Here is a 13,149-nt window from a genome sequence, read left to right on the forward strand (position 1 = left end):
ATTGAGCTTGTGGGATTTAAGTACACTGCATTACTTGGGTACGTGCACCGATCGTGGACGATCTCTCGGCCCTTCGTGCAGTCGCATGTGCCTTTTCCGCAGGAACTGTCCACACCCAGGTAGCGGCAGTCGGCGTTGCTTGTGCAAGCTGGGAAACGGGACAAAAAAGGAAGGAACACAACAGGCGGTAAGGACTTCATATTTACCATTGTTATTCGTAGTCTGTGGCTGCAAGAAATCATCGCCAACTAGAAACGCACGACGAGGCAGGAAACCGGTCAATTCAAAGCCTAAGTTAGCTTTTGAAGGGAAGGCTCAAACACATGTACGGAGAGCGACGCGTTTGCGGGCTCATTTTACTCCTCCCAAAACCGGCCCTGTGCCGTTCATGCGCGTTCCTGGCCCCTGCGGCATGGGTTTCAAGGAAGGAAAAAACCCCTCCGGAAACGCGTTGCTTTCCGCACATGTGCTTGGCCCCTTTTTAAGGGACACTGAAGTGATTTGTAAACAATGCGGGATTACGAGCGCAAACTGTAGTCCGGAGTCCCTGGGCCCTGTTTCGACCACTCTGCAGCGCGTTTGCGCGAATTTATTTAGTAGAAAAATCAATTCGAAAATGCTGTCCTCCTCTCTTTAGGCTCGCCCATTTTCTGTGGCGTTTTCGTGTGACGTCAGCAGGAGAGGAGCTGGCAATTGGCTGCGCTACTGCACGGCTCGCCGACCTTTCGCGACCGAGTCAGTCGGTCCAGCGTTTAGTCCGCCGGCCGCCGACGGGTCATGCCAATTCGCTCGATCAGTTGAAACTATAGCCACAACACGTTTGGGAATGGAAGAATGCGCCTTTATTTACTTCGTTAGTTTGTACACTGTATCTAGCTCCAAGTCAAGGTCGCTTCACACAAGCGCTGCACAAGCGCACATGCGACGCTTCGCTGCCTGGTACGCCAGTAGGAAAATATAAGGCCTCTTGAAGGGGGAGAAGAGTGAGCGAAGTCAATATAGGTACTAAGGAAATAAAATCAACTGATATTTTTACCGTACAGCGTAAAACAAGGGTGCGGGAAGCACGTTTTTGCGCTGGGGGAACAAGCAGAGCGGTCAGCAGCACGACTACGCATCTGCGAACGCTTTCCCGTCTACGAAATGCAATTGCTAGACGTGAGCCATTGTGGAAACTCGGGGGACGCTTACTGTACGAGCGCAATACAACAAATAGTCACCTAAGCTGCTTGAAATACTAAAACTAAATAAAAGTGTAAACTGGTTATACATTATATACCTTATATTTTCCATCGCCGCCGGCGGCCGCCTGCGGCCTAGTCGTTTGGGGTGCTAGGTATGTCATCGCAATAGTTTTGCCAGTCACAAGTTCGAATCGCCGCGGGTAGAGGCTTTTTTTTTATGAGTTAACTTTTTTGTTTTTCGCCGATGTTTTCTATACTGAGTTCACCTTTTTTTGGGCCGCAACGTTCATTGCTCCACGAACTAGTCCACAGAACTCACGCAGGCTGGCACTGCCGCGCTAGCGAGTTCTCGTTGGCGTGCTGTTGCCATAAGCACCGACTGCTTGCGGGCAGTGGGCACAGGCCAGAATCAACAGACCCTTGGCCTGGTGCGAACTCGCTTTTTACGATACAGGCATGAGCGAGGCAAGCTCCAAATATGGGGGAAAAGCGCATGCATTTGAGCGTCTGCTGGGACGCGGAGGGCGTTCATGCACTGCGTAGGCCTCAGATAGTGAATGCTACGATTCCAAGCCGTCCTGGGAGGCTTATATTATGCATTTTACAGCCGCCAACATGACAGAAGCGTGGTACTACGATAACTGGGATATTGAGAATGCCCATCCAACGACGCCATCGAATGTCAAACATGTTTTACAGAACGAAACCGAAACCGAAACTTGTTTGATTGCTAACCTCGGGCATCGTCCAATCACGGCGCCCCCTCCTCCCAACGTCACAGCTTAGTTTGTGCGGCCGCCGCAAAACCGCGCATGGTAGTTTTTCTTTCGCGCTTTGTAAAATAATTACCGAATTGTCAACCGGATAAACGATGAAAAGTGTGCTAATTTGAGCCAGTCTACACAGTGCAAGCAAAAACGGGAGCTTGACAAATTCATTTCAGTGTCCCTTTCAGTGTAGCTGCATCATCATCATCACCGCAGCAGTGCCCATTATCAACATCGCCTACGCTTCATCGTCGTCGTCATCAGCGTCATCCTCATCATCATAATCATCATCTGCTGCGGGTGCTTGCATGAGCAGTCCTACCCCGCGCAGGGAAACAAAATCGGGCACCGGTTGGGGCAAGATGTCTGGTGCCGTTTTTCTCGCCTGATCGGCGCTCTACAACAGGTAGACTCTACAATTGGTGGTGGAAGCCATAAACTCGGTGATGCTGTGGCTCTCCTACATTTATTAAAGACGATAGTCTTTCTTGGGTTACTTAAACCCAGAAATTTTGGTCTGTGTATGTCTGTCTATCCGTCTGTCTGTCTGTAACTCGATTCAGCCACCCGGCCAAAGTAAATAAAAATCTCCCACCTCCCCTCGCGGGAACCCCTGTGTAGATGCGACGCATAGGGGGTTCACGTTGCAGCGTTGGACAGCGGAGGAATGGCTCTGGAACGATGGAGCGGAGCGGCGCAGGCACCGCGTTTTATAGCGCGCATAACGGTGAGGGGACGCGCCGGCGCCAGTGCGTCTGCCGCGACTATGACGCAACACAATCCAACACAATCCATTTTAATCCAATCCAACCCAAATCCAATTCAAGCCAAGCCAAGCCATTCGAATCCAATCCAATGCCCCTCGCGAGAGATTGTTCGCTATCGGAGAGGAGAGGGGGTGAGCGGCGGAGAGCGCAGCTCACGCGGCGAGGAGAATGGGGGAGGGGTGAACGCCGACAATAACGCCGACTTTTTGTTTTATTGCCTGGTTTGTGTCAATACATACCTGCAAATCATCAACAAAATTACACCACGTGAAAAAACACTAGCACATACCTTGCTAGTGTGTCAGGTTTAAAAAGGCGGTAGCCTCGCCAAACTCTCCAGCACAGTCAGCCACTCGGGTGGACTAGGCTCGGCTTTCAACATCTCTACTATGTAGCGGACATTTTCACAAAAGCATTCCCTCCCTGGCCTCGCATCGACATCATTATACCGACGGGCCATGCGAGCCTTCCATATACCATGTAGGGCCAGTAACATTATGAAGTCTTGTGGAACATCCCCTTCATTTTCTATGGCTAAAAACCGAATTGCATGACTATCCAAAGGGAAATCTTTCTTTAAGGTACGCTGTAACACGTCCCATAGGAAGACCCCGTCCCAACAATCTATGAATACGTGTTCGATGGTCTCTGGTTTTTTGCATGGGAAGCAATCAGGACCCCAAGGCACAAATAAACCTTTCTCAATCATCCAGCTTTTTGCAGGTAGTACACCGACATGCAATGTAAAGAAAAAAGATTTAACATAGCCAGGAGCTGGCATTCTTTTTACACGCCGAAGAACATCTTGTCCCGGCCCCACACGGTATAGGGACCTGTACAGTGGGATCGGCAAAACCGTATCCACTAGATCCTTATACAATTTCTTTCTCGGCACATGAGATAAATATTCCAAGGTGAAGCGGGCACAAAGAAACCTTGTGGCATCAACAACTTCACGTAGGTAGCCATGGATTCCACCGCCATAAACACAACAGGAAACAACCAATTCGGGAAGTGCTGCACCCAAACGAAACTGACACACTGTGCGCAAAAAAGGGTCGCGTACATCTCGGAGGAGGAGGGCTTTATTGAGGCCCTCCTCCTAAGTAAACACCATGGGCAACTCATCGCCTTCCAGTGGGTTCCTTCCCACATCGGCATCCCTTGCAACGAGGCGGCCGATACTCTGGCCAAAGAAGGACACAATACCCCCACGACCCCATGCACTGACGTAGCCCGAAAAGACGAGGCCCGTCTCATCATTCGTAGAGAACTCTGCTCCCTACACCCCGACACTCGCATCGCATCAGGCCTCTATTTCCATCCCCTACCATACAAGGGCCTATCCCGCCTTGAAATCGGCCTCCTCCTTCGTCTCCGAGTTGGCTCCCATCGATCCGCCTCCCGACTCCACAGGCTGGACATCGCAGACAAGGCTAGCTGTCGCAATTGCACAACTGAAGAGACGCTCCAGCATCTCCTACTAGAATGCCCACAATACTCTGGTCCACGCTCCAAACTCTTTGCAACGTTCGTCTCATTACGCCTGTCTCACACCACGCCCACGGATCTCGTATTTCCCAAGGCCCACCCTTCAGTACAAGAGAAGGCACTCCGGTCCCTCATCACCTTCCTGACGGAAACGCCCCTTCATACCATCCTCTAATCCCTTCCCCCTCATCCTCTAATCCCCTCCCCCTCTCAACCCCCCTCCTCATTCCTCTATAAATACACTTTCCTTTACTTCTCTCTCACCACCTTCCCTTCCTATCCTCTCATCATTCTCCTCCCGGTTGAGGGGTCATCCTAAGATAGACAGTTACCGGGTGGCTTCCTCCATATATATATATATATATATATATATAACCACACACTCCAAGCCATGGCCAATCCCCCCTCTGCGTGTACGAGCCCCTTTATTAAGGTGAAGAAGATGATGTATGCAGCCTTCATGTGAACAGTTTTGGAAAATTATGGCAAGCCAATGAATAGCTTGGTTACTTCGTGAATGTCTTCCGGCACGCAAAACGAAACTATCCAACCGAAGAATTCGGAAAGAGTTGCTAATGCTGCCAGGAGGACGGCCAAGACGCTGACAAGACGATCTATAATTTTACTGTTCGTGAAGGCTGTTGCGTATGTTTAATGCCTTTTCCGCTAAAACTCCATCGTACCGTTCTTGAAATCAATTGCAATAAAGTTTTCATAAGCATGCCATTTCAACCTCAGTGTTTCAATTCAGTACGAGCCAAATCCGAGTTTGTTATCCTAATAATGCTCAAATTTACCCATATTTTTAAATTACTTGTGTACACAGAATTACCCTAGCTAACAAGTAAAACATGTCAAAACAGCTTTGACAGCGTTGCATTTAGCGACGGTAACACACTCTCACGTTTGTTCCTCAAATTCGCTCGAGGTGGAATTGGCTCTTTTCGAGAAAAAAAATACGGCTCAAATATCACTATTCGAAGTTGAAGTTTATTTTTTCTTTCCGCATACACGGCGAGATGACGGAAAGACCGGGGGAAAAGCAAAAGGCTAGATGCCTGACAGGGGCTTTTCCCCCAACAGCAGTCTTGCATGGCTATGCATTTACATGAAAAGCAGATAAAAATTTACGCAGCACAGATCTTTATTGTACACCAAAATACTAATTCAGAATGGCACATGTACGTAAAAAAACAAAGTCCCTAAAAAAGCATACATCCCTTAATAAATCAGAACATAGAATGTTAGCATGGTACTTGCAAACAAGCAAAAAATAGATATTTTGCGCAAAAGTGAAGCATCGTGAAAAAAAGGCAAGTTTGAGCATGGTGAGAATATTATATAACTTTTCATAAATAGTGTTTTATATTTCTTCTATAATCTTGTATTACTAAGGTCCATGAGGTGGCGGCCCACTTTATTTAGAAGGGTGGGAACAACTTCCCAAGCAGCCAAGGCCGATTGCCAATAATTGGAAACCCCATGGGTCCCCATTGCCTTCCGAGCCGTCGGCCACTCATCGGTAACTTGGCTGAAAGATTCAGTGAGCGCCAAGCAAACGGCGACCGGAAGTAACGTCACACGGAAGACTCATCGGAAGCCGATCTTCAGCTGACGGATAAAAGCGCATTTTGGCCTTGAGCTTGCTGAGCCCGTAACGGCAACGGTTAGAGCGGGTGAAGAGGCCACAACGCAGCAAAAAATAGTAGTACCTAAAGAGACACAGCACCGGGCCATGAAACAAAGCGTACTTAAACTAAAGTGCAGCGTATTCAAAAAAGCGTGAGACAGTGTTACACGTTCAGTAGGAATGGGTCATCTGTGTGTCCTAACGCAACGGTGACCGTCGAACTACTTCAGCGTTGTGCCTTTGCGCGATCTTTGAACCCGCGGCGGGGCCAGTGGACGGACGCGTTGCACCGACGGCTCCGTCTCTTTTGTGGCATTGAAACTGCTGTAGTACTCCTGTACGTGTCTGTGAGGTGCGTTTTGGTGTCGGTGGCTCTGTGAAGTATACCTGACTGGTGGAATAACATCGTTTGCCTGCTGTGGCCGCCGCTGTAAACGTAAGTCACCATTTTATTTTCGCGGTGCGGGAGAACTCGCGCTCGTTCCCGCCAAAACTTCAGCTGTCGTTTATAACAACTGGCGCCCGTGAGTGCTGCTTAGCGTTGTTGGTTCTTGCGAAGAAAAAAGCGGTCACATACATGTACTTCCATTTGTGTGACGGCAGTTCTAGCTATCCTTTTTCCGGCTTTGTGTTTTCCGAACAAGCGGCCGTGCTCCCACTGCAGGTTCACGACGTTCAGCATGCGTTGAAGCAAGACTCGTGTGCAGTATAAGAGTTGCGGATGTTCTAAGCTGACTTACTTAAACTCTAGCTATAAATGAAGCTTCCGTTTCATTATTTTCTTGAGCAAAGTAAAGATATTGTCGAGCGACAAAGCAATTACACTGCCTCTGGGCTTCTCCGTCGGTTCCGTTCGCATCTGGCGCGTCTGACGAGGGAGATCTCGAAGCCACTAAAACCGGACTGCAACACCGTACCAATTTAATACTTTTTGTGGCTTTGTTTTGTTACTCCTCAAAATATAACGAATTCAAAGGTCACAAGTTGGCATAGATGCCTTGCAAAAAAAAAAAAAACCTGAACGTTCGTGCGTTCCGAACTCATTGTGTAGTTAGTGCGTTGCGTTGTAGTCTCTGGGTCCCGCGTTGTTAGCGAACAAAACTTACGCTAATAAAACGTTGACGGCTCGACATTTCAGTCGTGATTAAATGTTTATGGGGTACAGTAGCCACAACAAAATTTCGCGGAACCGCTGTCGTGTTGCTTTGTGTATTGGACTTTTTTAATTACCTTGCGTGACTGCAACAAGAGTGAAGCCCATTTTCGGTGAAATTCCGGACTGTTTCCTCAAAAACGAGCCAAGTAACTGCTACTGTAGAACGCAGTGTTGAGAAATGAATAGTGCAGTACGTTTTATGTTTCATAGCGAGTGTTAACAAGCTAGAACTTTAGGCAAGGACATATTCTCACACGGACATGTGGTAAGGCTGGTGCAAAGTGCTGTATTTAGTAAGCAGCGTGCATTTAGCATTGTAGTGAACTGTTTTTTTACTTATTACAGACGCTACGACGTAAAGGTGTTTCCCGTGGACAAGTGGCGGATGCAGCCGAAACAAGCTTTCCAAGCTGGCCTATTCTACAATAGTGCTGTTGAACAAGATATCGTGATCTTGGCTGGTCGGAGAATTACCGGGGATAATGGTCCTGTTTTCATTTACCTGAATGCTTCTGTTTTGTAGGCATCTCAAGTAGTTAAACGAAGCGCAATCGGTTCGCGCTTCATGAGCAGCGCTTTTTAAAATTTTGCCTCGACAATTGTGTGTGCTTGCTTTCGTGTTTGTGTTCGTATTCTTGCCACTGCTAAGCCAGATTTCTTGTAAATTTGATATGCATAATAAAAACACTACAGAGAGAGACTCGGCGTGTTGTTTTGCTCAATGGTTTTTGACAAGTCACGTCATATTGCTTCGCAAAGTTGATGCAGTTTGTTTATTGTGTCTCACGGTCCAATTTCTGTTTTATACATGTCATTGTACAAAAAATTATTTAACGAGTGCGCTATAAATAAACAATGCGCACTCGTTAAATAATTTCCTGTACAATGGCATGTATAAAGCAGAAATCGGGCCGCGAGGCAACGGCCACAAAGCCAAAAATGTGCATGAAAATAGTGTGGGGTCCACCTATAGGCAATATCATGGCAACATACTTTGCCAAGCGTTGTCCAATATTGGCCTTCCAGAGCTTGGCCAATTGTTGGCTTGTCACCTTTCCCAAGCGCCAGCCAATGATGGCGGCCGAGGTATTGCCAAGCTCAGACGCATTGGCCACTGATGATTTGCCATGCTTGGTATTGGCAATTTCTGCTGCTTGGGTTGGTAGTTTACGCGTTGCTTGCCATTGTTAATTTTAATCAGTGGTCTCATTGCTTGCGGTTTACGGAAAGTATAATGCGGACTTCGGGCACAAGTGTCGCTGACGTATAAGTTGTATAACGTATAACTCATAATTCAACAAAACCCGCCGGAGATACGACGGGCAGCCACTCACGTCGCGCTGTTTGGGGGGGGCCGTTATCAAGGGGGGCATTGTTTTGTCAGTAGCTCTTGAAGAGAGAGTAAAAGGTTGGTCCACTAAAAGATTGCATTGTCTAGATATTACCAGTACCAGTTTTGCCGCAAACTTCAAACAAGTATTCGAGATATTAAGGAAAACAGAAGAAGCCATGGCGCATCCTCGGCCACTTTCCGTCAACTTCACTGTGACGTCACAGTGACGTCGCAAAATATTGTGTGATAGGCTGCCGCCAACCTACGTCACCGCCGAGAAACATGACTGGGGTATTGCGGTGGATGCTGTGGTTTAATTTGGTAGCATCACTTGAATGCTAACGTGCAGATAAATGCGTCCTCCAGTACAGAAAAATGAACTTCTAATCCCGATCAAGTGCAGAGCACTTTACGCGCTCGCCTTGTCGTCGTAGCTCGCTCGCCGGGCCCGGGTAGAGCAACAGGGCGTTCCGTTGTAGCGCTGTCGTCGCGGCGTACCCCAGAGGCTCCGAAGACCAAGCGTTTTATATATTCATATATAATATACGCACTAAAAACTCCTAAATCGCTGGCGCTTGTCCTACATCTCCCCGTAGCTTAGCGCAAATGAAGCTATATGTACGTTTTAGTCAAAATATACGCAATTAACCGGCAGCACCCGCGTTCATTTGGTTAGGAACGCTCGTTGGGTCGGTTTTTTAAGCAAAAAAAAAAGTGGCCCCGAAAGAAAAAAAATGCCGCGGTCGAAATGCCGCAGCCAGGGTTCAGCCGCACAAGAAAAAAAAAAACGCGTTCGAAATGACCCAAAACAGCTTCAGCATACGAAATTGAAACAAGCACAAAAAGTAATGACCTTCCGCTGGCGCAGTTTCAGGCAGGGGGCGCTCGAGCACTGGAAAGGCGGTAAATTTAAAATGTGTTTCGTGATACCAGTGAGCGGATGACCGGGGTACAGCCCATTATGGTGAATCACTGCTCTGCTCTTCCGACAGCTTTCCCATTGACTGGGACGGCTTTAATTTCTGTTGCAAAACTTTTCGCAAACAACCCGTAATGTTACGATTTCTAAACTGAGATGTGGCGTTGATATCGGACTTCGTAAATTAAAGCTTTGAATATTTGGTGGGCCAAAATAGTTCAAGCCAATATATCAGCTTACGTCGAGCTTTAATAAAGGGTATCATAGAAGCGAGCTTGGATAGCAAAAATGTTTCGTACCATAATCATGGGTCAGATTGTGCAATATGTAGCGGCGCAGCTGCTGTGCCATTTGTCAACCCAGGATGGCGCATCTTTTTGTACCCACTTATTTGGGTGCTTGTGTTAATGAATACCCTAATATTAGGGTCTAAGCAGCACACTAGGATATCTTTTGGGCTGAGGACCCTTTTGATTGGTTCTAATAGGGCGCGTGCCTTCAGGGATGCTTCAGAAAGGGTGCTCCTGTGGCGACCTTAAAGGGACCCTGCAACACTTTCGATAAACGCTCTCACTCTTTCCTTCGCGTCCGGAAGCACTGCGAAAGCTACAGTTATCGCCAACATGGCGCGGCACTGCGTGATTTGCTCGTCGCAACAGATACGCGTTCCGTTTCTGCTTCGTTCTTGTGGCTCTATTTTCAAAGTTGCCATCGAAAAGCGTTCAGTGCGGCAACTGATGGAAAACCGGCCAACAGCCGCTACATGGCCTCAGGGACGTAATTCGGGCCGTTGAAGAAGGTCAAGACGAGTTAAGAGATAAAAATATTTTGAGCGAGTTTTCTAGCCATCTGATGGACATAGAGCAGTAATTTTTGGCTGAGGTACTTTGCTACCCCCTAATCTAAGTACTTATCTAAGTACCTAATCTAAGCATGGTGACTACGTTCTGTAAGCATCTAATATTTCAAAAAAAAAGTTGAAAAAATGGTTTCAGGGTCCCTTTAAGTATTAAAAGGTTCAGTGTGTAGAGGCCACTACAAAAAACAGCAGTATGTTAACTCCACATTACCTTTAAAGGGACCCTGAAGTAATTGGAAAACATTGCGGGATAACTAGTGCAAATTGTAGTACGGAGTCCCTAGGCCATGTTTCGACCCCTCTTGGCGGATATACGCGATTTATTTAGTAGAAAAATCAATTCGAAAATGCTGTCCTCCTTTCTGCATCCTCGCCCATGTTCTGTGGCGTTTTTTTGTGACGTCAGGTGAAAATGACTTGGCTTGACTGCGCTACTGCACGGCTCGCCGACCTTCCGCCATCAGTCGGCCCAGCGTTTAGTCCGCCGGCCGCTGGCGGGTCGTCGCAATTTGTTCGCTCAGTTGAAACTAAACCACGACACGTTTGTGAATGGAAGAATGTGCATTTCTTTAGTTTGCTAGTTTGTACACTGCATCAAGCTCCAAGTCCACTCCACACACGCGCTGCACAAGCGCACATGCGATGCTTCGCTGACTGGTACGCTAGTAGGACAATCTAAGTCCAATTAAAGACGGGATAAGAGTCAGCGAAGTTAATATAGGTTATAAGGAAATAACATCAAATGAACCATTTACCGTACCGCGTAAAAATACGGTGTCAGAAACCGCTTTTTGCGCTGGGTGAACAAGCACAGCGGTGGCCAGCACGACCACACATCTGCGAACGCTTTTTCGTAGAAGAAATGCAATTGCTAGACATGCGATACTGTGGAAATTAGGGGGACGCTTACTGCACGAATACAATACAACAAATAGTCATCTAAGCTACTTGAAATGCTAAAGCTTATTAAAAATTGAAACTGGTTATACAATATATACATTATATTTCCAACACCCCCAGCGCTGTCTCGTGGGCGAGTGGTCTGGAACGCTAGGCGTCCTATTTTGCAAGTCGCAAGTTCGAATCCCCGACTGTAGAGCCATTTTTTGTAAGTTGATTTCTTCGTTTTCGGCCGATGTTTTTTAGATGCAGAGCATCTGATTCACTCGCCTTGTCCCTCCGGCGTCGTCGTCGTTGTCGTCGTTGTTGTCGTCGTCGTCGGCGGGGTTGTCCACCCTCCCCCATTCTCTTCGCCGTGCCAGCTGCGCTCTCCGCCGCTCACCCCCTCTCCTCTCCAATAGCGAACACTCTCTCGCGAGGGGCATTGGATTGGATTCGATTGGATTGGATTGGCTTGGCTTGGCTTGGCTTGGCTTGGATTGGATTTGGATTGGATTAAAGTGGATTGTGTTGGATTGTGTTGCGTCATAGCCGCGGCACGTTGCGTCATAGCCGCGGCAGACGCGCTGGGGCCGGCGCATGTGCAGTACTCTCTCTTCCGCGGTTTCCTCTCCTTCGGGCGCGCTGCGCATATAACCGGTGTGCCATTCTCCGTCGAAGCAACATCCACGCTTGGCTCAAACACCTAGAGTCCACGCCGCTTTACAAGTACGCCAACGTCGTCATCGACTGGTACCGGCTTACGCAGTCCCCTCAACGTTATGCGCGCTATAAAACGCGGTCCCTTCGCCGCTCCGCCCATGCGTCGCATCTACACAGGGGTTCCCGCGAGGGGAGGTGGGAGTTTTTATACTGAATGCACAATTTTTGGGCCGCAACTTTCATTGCTGCAGGAGCGAGTTCGCAGAACGCGCGCAGAGTGACTCTGACGCGATAGCGAGTTCTCATTGGCGTACCGTTGCCATAAGTACCGACTGCTTGCGAGCAGTGGGCACAGGCCAGAATCAACATACGCTTGGGCTAGAGCGAACACGCTGTTTACGATACAGGCATGAGTGAGGCAAGCTCCAAGGATCGTGGAAAAGCGCATGGCATTTGAGCGTCTGCGGTGACGCGGAGGGCGTTCATTCATTGTGTAGGCCTCGGCTAGTGATTGCTACGATTTCAAGCCGTCCTGGTAGGCTTGTCTGAGGCATTTTACAGTCGACAACATTGCGATTATTGAGATATCGAGAATGCCCATCCAACAATAAATTCGAATGTCAGGCACGTTGTTTCACAGAACCGAAACCGAAACGTGTTGGAATGCTAGTCTTGGACATCGTCCAATCACGTAGCACCTTTACCTGACGTCACTGCGGTTAGTTGGTGCATCTGCCGCAGAACGCGCATGGCAGTTTTTTTTTTTTTCAGGCTTTATAAAATAAATACTGCCTTATCGCCCGGATAAACGGAGAAAAGGTTGTTTATTTGAGTCAGTCTACGCAGTGCAAGCAAAAACGGGAGATGGACAAATTCATTTCAGTGTCCCGTTAAAGGAAGGAAGGACGGGAGAAAGACTGTTGAATGCCTGCAACAGGCACAGTGTGTACTCTGCGCCCGGACGCAGCCACTCGTCGATTCCGACGTCATCCGTACTAGGACTACCCCTTCGCTACTCGCTACGGGGTTGGACGCCGCTGCCCCTTAAGGAAGGGAGTCGCCCTGCAGCTTTCGCTTCATTGCTGCTTTTCGAGGGCCGCCAGGACCTGCTGGACGGATGATAGTTGAGTGCCCTTGTCCTAACTGCGTACTGCTTCTTGGATCCACTGCGGTAAATCTATCCTGTTTGCCGCCTCGTTAGGTCGCACTTCACAGTCCCACAGCAAGTGGGCGGTATACCATGAAAACAAAACACAAGCTTGGTTCATTCAAAAGATTGCCTCGTTAGAATCAAACTGACACCACTTTTAACGTAAACTTCGCTCAAATAAGCTATATACCTAATTAGGGGAAAAGGGAATGGACATGCGACCCACTAGCTCATTTCCCGCAACAGACCCTATGATGCCATACCAGCCAGCTCTGCGATTGGGGAGGCCGGCAAAAGCAAACTCAAATTATAAAGAGCTGATAAGCTTGCCGAATGAGCTATTCGCGCCTA

The 13,149-nt window shown here is 48.1% G+C and overlaps 1 protein-coding gene across 1 annotated transcript in view; it reads right to left on the reverse strand.

Moving 5' to 3' along the window:
- LOC144139676 (uncharacterized) overlaps positions 1-13,149 on the reverse strand; it is a 75,984-nt gene that overhangs the window by 42,685 nt on the left and 20,150 nt on the right. Inside the window, exon 6 of the mRNA XM_077671966.1 lies at positions 35-148. Within this exon, the coding sequence (XP_077528092.1) occupies positions 35-148 (114 nt within the window). The remainder of the gene's footprint in view (positions 1-34; positions 149-13,149) is intronic.

This window comes from Haemaphysalis longicornis, unplaced genomic scaffold (assembly GCF_048455015.1).
Source record: "Haemaphysalis longicornis isolate Haplotype H1 unplaced genomic scaffold, Haemaphysalis longicornis Haplotype H1 scaffold_5, whole genome shotgun sequence".
NCBI lineage: Eukaryota > Metazoa > Arthropoda > Arachnida > Ixodida > Ixodidae > Haemaphysalis > Haemaphysalis longicornis.